Below are 8,100 nucleotides of genomic sequence, written 5' to 3' on the forward strand. Positions count from 1 at the left end.
CACGTCTAAGCTTATTTAATTTGTCATTAGCCATTTTGAGGTCATTGCGTTCATCCGGGGATAGCGGAGTTGATTCTGCCTTAATATCCAAAGCGTCAATTATAACTAACAAACGTTCTTTTTCTCTTTTATATTTTTCACTTAAATTTTTAGCCCAATCTCGCAAAAAACGACGTAAATGTCTAATCTTGTTTTACCAAGTTTGGATAGGAGTTTTTCCAATTGGTCTAGCAGCCCATTCAGCTGCAATCATATGATGGAATTCACTCTTTTATAAATGCAACCAAAGTAACGGCATCTCGATGATCACTAGCATCACATCTAGCAAAAGCAACTCAACTAACAACAGAAGGAAGAAAACAAAGATAAGATCTTTTCTAAGCCGCCTCCTATCGGTCAACTCCAGGCTATTCTTATTACTAGTTCACCCCTAGTCGTCTCCGGAACAAGCAGGTTCCGCTCCAATAAGCTTGAATGCACATCTGTGCAGAGAACTCCGCCATTTTCTTATGTTCGCAACAACTTTGCTCCAAACCATGTCCACGCGTAGCCAGCTTTGGCGCTGGAAACAAAGTTTGTTCCCCAGAGACCATTAAACTCAGAGCAAAATAGATTCAGATCAGCATTTTGTTATTGCTAACCCACCACCGGGCTACGGAGTTAGTAGTTCTGAACATGTTTGTAGTTCTGAGTATGGGAATGGAAAATACAGTCTAGCCACCTATTATGCATCTTCTGAACATGCTGCATCCCACTTACCATCGCAGCTGCAAACCGCAGCTCCTTGTAGTTCACAAGGTCTTGATCTCCTTGTTTCAACAGGCTGCGCTTTTTCAGGGTCAACAAGGTCTTGAGTTTGGCAGCCCACGCGCTACCCATGGCATCCCTGCAAGGTCCAGACTTCTATCTTGGATCAAACCCCCCTCCGTAATCTTAATGGAGACTTGCAGTTCCTATCTTGGATTGAACCATGTTTCTGAACGCCATTCTTTAAATCGGAGGGAGTATTTGGTTTTATGGAGTCTAGCTCAACCAAATCCATCCTTACCACACTAGTGCATGTTACCTCTTCCCCGAATGATTCTAGATTTAACTGCTACTTCTGCTGTATTCTCACCGGCTACATATTTTTGTTGGCTTAACGGAGATATTGCTTGCATTTGCTCCTAAAGACCTTTTTTATTATGTGTTTCATTGGAATACAAAGAAGTGGTATGGCCTAGGCAACAATCAGTAATGGCATCTATAATATCCTGGACACAGCTCTCCATTTGCACGTGAAACTGCACACTCTCGTCAAAATAACCTCAAAATTCAAATGGCAGGCACGAGGTTCCTTTGGAGTATATTTACGTACCCCACCTAATTTTTCATCTACAAATGTATGACGTCTTCACTTCATACGTGGTGGCATGTATACCATTTCGTAGCTATTGACCTGGGTTCTACCCATTGCAGCCATTTACCAAATTTTTAAATTTCATCCGTGGATTACCGTTTTCACTTATAACAATCACATTTATTATTACTATTTTCTATGAGCAAATAATTCATTTTAAGATGTGAATATATCATTTGTGGAATGATATAATGTTGTTGTAACACAAGGCTACAACAACACATGGCTGTCATCTCTACCCCCCCCCCCCGTTCTATATTAGTTGTCACAGATTCAGATGTATCTATATCGCATTTTTTTCCCTTGGGGTGGAAAAAATACCGCTGGGCACTTGTATTACCGGTTTTTGGAAATAGAAATACAAGTCATAATACCGTTTGCCATTTTTCAAATGAATTTTAAATTTATCTTGAATTTATCAAAAAAATAAATTTGACCAAATTACATAAATATGGAAAATTTTCCGGTATAATTTTGCTGGGTGGTAACAAGAAAAACCGGTTTTTTGGCTAGATTTCATAAATCCCTGCAAAGAATAGACACAAAATGTGTCTAGATACATCCAAATCAGCGACAAATAATATGAAATGGAGGGAGTAGTTTTCTTTAGATTTGCAAACACTATCCAAAGCTATTTTAATAGATATTTGAAAGTGGACTAGGCACGAATCAAAATGAGTTAACCTACCCCACTAAAACACTTCTAGATATATGCATTTATGAAAAAATAAATGTCTTAATTACTGAACGGAGGAAGTAGTTTGAGTTTCTAACCGAGACATTTTTCATGTGTACAGCTTATTCGAAAAGATCTTGAGGACAGAAAAAACATACGCTGTCCACTTCAACAGCCGGTCGCCAACACGTCACAGCAGAGCAGAGGCATGAAACCAGCCTGATTGGGCATGGACGCGTGAAGCTTGCATGCATGTGCACTCCTTTTCCAGCCTCTTCACTCCTCTACGGCATCCGTGTTACTACTGCCATATATACACATCTTTGTGCCCGTTCCGTAGTTCATCAAGCAGCAGCTCGACCACTTCACTCCACTGTCATCTTCCTGTCCCCAAGCGATCGCGCATCAATCAGTAACGGGGAAGATCAGTAAAATGGAGTCCCAAAACAAGGAGGTCGATGCCCTGGTCCAGAAGATCACCGGTCTCCACGCCGCCATCTCCAAGCTGCCGTCGCTCAGCCCAGGCCCCGACGTGAACGCGCTCTTCACCGACCTGGTCACCGCGTGTGTCCCACCGAGCCCCGTGGACGTGACCAAGCTCGGGCCGGAGGCGCAGGAGATGCGCGAGGGACTCATCCGCCTCTGCTCCGAAGCCGAGGGGAAGCTGGAGGCGCACTACTCCGACATGCTCGCCGCCTTCGAGAACCCGCTCGACCACCTCGGCATGTTCCCCTACTACAGCAACTACATCAACCTGAGCAAGCTGGAGTACGAGCTCCTGGCGCGTTACGTGCCCGGTGGCATCGCGCCGACCCGCGTCGCGTTTATCGGCTCCGGCCCGCTGCCGTTCAGCTCGTTCGTCCTCGCCGCACGCCACCTGCCAGACACGATGTTCGACAACTACGACCTGTGCGGCGCGGCCAACGACCGCGCCAGCAAGCTGTTCCGCGCAGACAAGGACCTGGGCGCCCGCATGTCGTTCCACACGGCCGACGTCGCCGACCTCCGCGGGGAGCTCGCGGCGTACGACGTCGTCTTCCTGGCCGCGCTCGTGGGCATGGCCGCCGAGGAGAAGGCGAAGGTGATCGCCCACCTCGGCGCGCACATGGCCGACGGGGCGGCCCTCGTCGTGCGCAGCGCGCACGGGGCGCGCGGGTTCCTGTACCCGATCGTCGACCCCGAAGACATCGGGCGAGGCGGGTTCGAGGTGCTGGCCGTGTGCCACCCCGACGACGACGTGGTGAACTCCGTCATCATCGCGCGCAAGGCCAGCGACGCGCATGCCGATGGCCTCCAGAACGGGCGTGGCCAGTACGCGCGCGGCACGGCGCCGGTGGTCAGCCCGCCGTGCAGGTTCGGTGAAATGGTCGTGGACGTGACTCAGAAGAGGGAGGACTTTGCCAAGGCGGAAGTGGCCTTTTGATGCCATGGAACGAATGCTTGATCGCTTGCAGAACGTACGTGGTAAGTGTCGGTCCTACTACTAGTTATGTTTCCGTTCAAGTCATGAGTTGTCTGTAATTGTACCCAACTGTGTTGTTTGCACGCGCATCTGAATGTACACCTCACCCCGGACGTTAAGTGTAAGCGTTGAGAATAAGTGAATATCTCATTAAAGAGAATCGAATTGGTGTCATATTATATCTAGATCCGGACTAGGGGTGGGTCGAATGAATGAATCACCAGGAGCTCGTATACTATGGCAAATATTTTCGAGATGTTAATAAGCAAGAGGTGCTCTTGTTCATCGGTAATGTCTTTTGTTTTGTTCAAGCAGGATTGGAGGTATCTGCTTTATTAGGAAGAACTAATAAAGCGTTCTTCATCTAAAAAAAGCGTTCTTCCATTAGATGGTCATAATTTCTAGACACAGAAAATGCTTTATTAGAAAAAATTGAGTCACTTGGTTCTAAACACAGAAATTATGACGATCTAGAAAAAATTGAGTCACTTAGGCATCTCCAACGCGGCGATCCATCCCGCGGTCGTGCGTTCCGATGAATCGAACCGTACAAAAACCTGGTCCAGCGCGCGGATCCATCCCTAAAACGGATGGCCGCGACGTTCGGGGCGACCTAAGTGGCCACAGATGCCGATCGCTGGCCGCTCGCGTCCTCCCCTTGTCCGCCCTGGCCCGCGTGTCATATGGAGATAGCTTCATTTTTCATTAAAATTAGACATTACATTTTTCTTAATACTACCTACTACTAGTCTAGCTACGTACGGGGCCAGCGGCCTTGCCGGCGACTCGCCGCGGGCTGTGGATTTCACTCGACGCGGGCGGCATGTACGCGTGAGGATTCCACTCCAGCTTATCAGCTGGGTGGCTCGGCGGCGGCCCTCTTGCGGCGTTCCTTCGCGGCCGCCCTCCTCCTTTCCGTCCTCACGGCTTGGACGCGCTCGCGCTCCACCTCCTGCGGCGTCACTATCCGCTTCCCGCACAACGCGAGCTCCTGCGCGGCGGCGCGTTCCACAGTGGTCCGTGCCTCCAGGTGGACGCGGCCGGCGGCCCTGGGCCTCGTGGTTCTCCTCCCGACGACGCATGCGCTCTTGGTGGCCGCGCTCCGCCGACGCAGCAGCCTCCCGGGCGCGCCGCTCGGGCGAGGGCAGCTGGAGGAGGTGGCGGGCTGTTTGCAGAGCGAGGAGCTCGTTCTTCTGGCCGATGAGGTCGCCTAAACGGTGGCGACCGGCCCGGACGGTGGCATCGTGCTCCTTCGTCACGCGCGTGAGGTCGGCGAGACGCTCCTCGATGGCGACGTTGATCTTCGCCATCTCGAGGTCGTGGAGGTAATCCTCCGCGTCGACGGGCTCCTCCTCCGCGGCGGGCTCCGCCTCCTCCTCCGCGGCCGCCCCCACCAGCTCCGCGTCCTCTTCCTTCTATGCCGTCCCCTGGGCCGCGACGCAGATCGCCTCGTCGTCGGCGACCCAACGCGCGTCCTGCCGCTCCTCCTCCTCCGTCCGCGGGAACCTGGCGTGGGTGCGAGGGAGAGCTTGGCCCACGTGGTCTGCAGGGTGCGCGGCATGGCGATGGAGGAGGAGAGGGCGCCTGAGAAGGTAGAGGGGGAGAGGACAGCGGAGCGGGTGTGAGGTCTGCGAGGCCGGCGCCATCTTTTATAGCCGGCGGTCTTGACGGGAAACTTGGGCGCGAGCGCACGCACATGGCCCTTTCGCGCGGGCGGGAACCCTGGTGCGCGCGGGAACTTTCCCGCGCGTTCTCCCGCTCGCCATTGCTGTCTCGTCGAGGCCTACCATGGCGCAGCGCCGCCCAGGGAAGACGAACCACGTGGCGGCTTTTTGGGTCGCCGCGTTGGGCACAGCGTGCGATCCGAACGGACACACGGATGCGGACCGCTGCCCGGGCATCCGTGCGGCCACCCAAACGGCCAAAACGGACGGCCCAGCGCGTCTGTTTGGGTCTCAGCGTTGGGGATGCCCTTCGTTCCAAATACAGATGTATCTACACATTGAAATGCGTGTCTAGATAAAACTAAGTCACTTATAGATAAAACTAGGTTACTTGTTCAGATACACATTGAAACACGTGTACCTACACAATTGAAATGCATGTATCTAGATAAAACTTAGTCACTTACTTCCGAACATAATTACTCTCTCCATTTTAAAAGGGATGTCACAGATTTGTCTAAATTTACATATATCAAGAAGCAATTTAGTGTATAAAATTATAGATACATCCAAATTTTGATACTGACATCTTTTTAAAAAAAAATAGAGGGAGTAATATTTGTTTAGCAAACTTGCCAATAAACATAAGCCTAGAGCAGGGGAGTACGAGTGTGCGAGAGGGAGGATGGCGAGGGAAATTAGTACTTGTGGGTCATGGCCTCTTGAGGAGCAAAGAAAAGGTTCTCAATTTTCGTGCTATGGTATATGGACTGGTGAGAAATCCATGGATGGTCCACGGAGGATATACTCGTGTCTATACATATGGTGATATCTAGTTCTAAAAAGATGGTGATATCTAAAATAACCCATTAGTCCTCAAACTTCTTTATGGGCGCATCTACAGATTAGACGACTGAGACTTAATAAATCTCAATCACCTGACGGTAAGCTAGCTGGCTTGGTGTTTGCTTGGCTTTTGACGCTGGGCTGTAGAGATGAATTGCCTAGGCTTCTTACATACAACGGGCCTACAGACAAAGCACTACGAGACTTTGGACGCTTTCATGATTTTTCTTGTTACTTTTATGTAAAGTGTATAGGAGAAAAAAAAAGCTCTATATTCATGCCTTTTGCTAGGATATTTTTTTGAAAAAAGTTGAGTTACAACCTATATATAATTGGAAAATCTTAGTTGCAACACAGACATAACTAAAAAAAAATTAGTTGCAGCCCACGTGAAACTGAAAAATTCTCAGTTACAACCCACATGCAACTGAGAAAGTCTCAATTACAACCCACATGCAGCAAGAAAAATCCCAACTTCAACCAACATGCAACGGAAAAAAAATCAATTATGACACGCATGTAACTGAAAAAATCACAGTCGTGACTTTCGATCCACATACAATTGAAAAAGTCTCGGTTGCGACCCACATGCAACCCATATGCAACTGGGAAAAATCTCAGTCGTGACTTGCGACCCACATAAAACTGGAAATTTCTCAGTTACAAGTTACGACCCACATGCAACTGGAATTTTTTCAGTTGCGATCCACATGGAAATTTCGGTCGCGACTTGCAACCCATATGCAACTGGAATGTATCTCCATTGCGAACACATGCAACTGGGAAAAATCTCGATTACTATCGGCATGCTGAAAAAATCTGAGTTGCGACGCACATACAATTAGAAAAAAATTCAGTTGTGATCCAAATGCAATTGGGAAAATGTCAATTACAACCAACATATAACTCTCTAAATTAGCACAAATCATGACTTAGTCCAATGACTTGTGATATTTTTCTAGGCTACAATACATGTACCGCTATTTCCTTTTTGTTTTGTAAAGAACGGCAAGCACAGAAGGAAAAAAAAATGCTAAACAGCACATGACATAGGCATCCCAAATGGGCCTGCCAAAGGTGGTACCCGGGATTTAATGAAGGCCCACTATCCGAAGAATAAGAAGGTTCGAGAGTCCAAGATGTATTAAGGAAAGTAGAGTTGTAATAGGAAGTGTTGTTTGTAATTTGGCGGGATGAGTTAGAAACCGTCCCGGACTCTGTAACTTGTACAAAACGAAACCCTCGGCTCCACCTCTTATATAAAGGGGGAGTCGAGGGACGAGAAGATCATCGAATCATTGTTCACAAACCCTAGTTTTCACAATCGTCGAGTACTTTTCGGCTGAAACCTTCGAGATCTACTTGCCCTCTACTTCTAACTAAACCCTAGCCTATAACCCGTAGGCATTGACAAGTTAATCCCTTGTCAATTGGCGCCGTCTGTGGGAACTAGAGGCGTAAGGATCTGATCTCGATGGCACGTTCAAGATCTTCGACATCGTCAACCGGAAGCAACACTATGGATCGAGGTAAACGGATCGCTGCTGGTCTTGTTGATTTTGTTCCTCACCCACCCTCCCGTTTGGATGCATATGCACATCTGGCGGAGCCCATGGAGATGACGTTCGGAAGGTTTCACTTTCGCGTCGAGAAGGAAGGATCGTATCGTGTCGAAATTCCGATTTCATCGGGATCGTCGGCGGTCGATTCCGATTTTTCAAGCTATGCATCGTCAACCGAGTCAGAAGAAGAAACTTCGGCAACACGTTACGTCAGCATCGCAGCAAGAGAGAAACTCGCCAAGATCTTCGGCGACACATCGTTTGAGTCATCTCGCGGACTCATATATAAGCGGTGGCTCAAGCGATGTCGACGAGTTACGACTTCATCGACAAATCCATCACGATGGGCAAGGTCTTAATCAATCTCAACAATGATGTCACCAAACCCAACATAGATCTGAGTACAAAATATCATCGATTTATGCTATCGAAAATCAAGAAGAAACATCGGAGGCTTTCGACGATTTGGGTAATCCATATGTCGATCCCTC

At 48.7% G+C, this 8,100-nt stretch overlaps 1 protein-coding gene across 1 annotated transcript; it reads left to right on the forward strand.

The window, feature by feature from the left end:
* The first annotated feature begins 2,508 nt into the window (after positions 1 to 2,508).
* LOC124698080 (probable nicotianamine synthase 2) lies at positions 2,509 to 3,498 on the forward strand. Its single transcript, XM_047230602.1, has one exon. It carries the CDS (start codon positions 2,509 to 2,511, stop codon positions 3,496 to 3,498), a length of 990 nt encoding a protein of 329 aa, XP_047086558.1.
* The last annotated feature ends 4,602 nt before the right edge of the window (positions 3,499 to 8,100 follow it).

Source organism: Lolium rigidum, chromosome 3 (assembly GCF_022539505.1).
Source record: "Lolium rigidum isolate FL_2022 chromosome 3, APGP_CSIRO_Lrig_0.1, whole genome shotgun sequence".
Classification (NCBI taxonomy): Eukaryota; Viridiplantae; Streptophyta; class Magnoliopsida; order Poales; family Poaceae; genus Lolium; species Lolium rigidum.

What these genes read in the sequence shown, in the direction of transcription:
- LOC124698080 (XM_047230602.1), top strand. Translation starts at nt 2,509, where the DNA reads ATGGAGTCCCAAAACAAGGAGGTCGATGCCCTGGTCCAGAAGATCACC.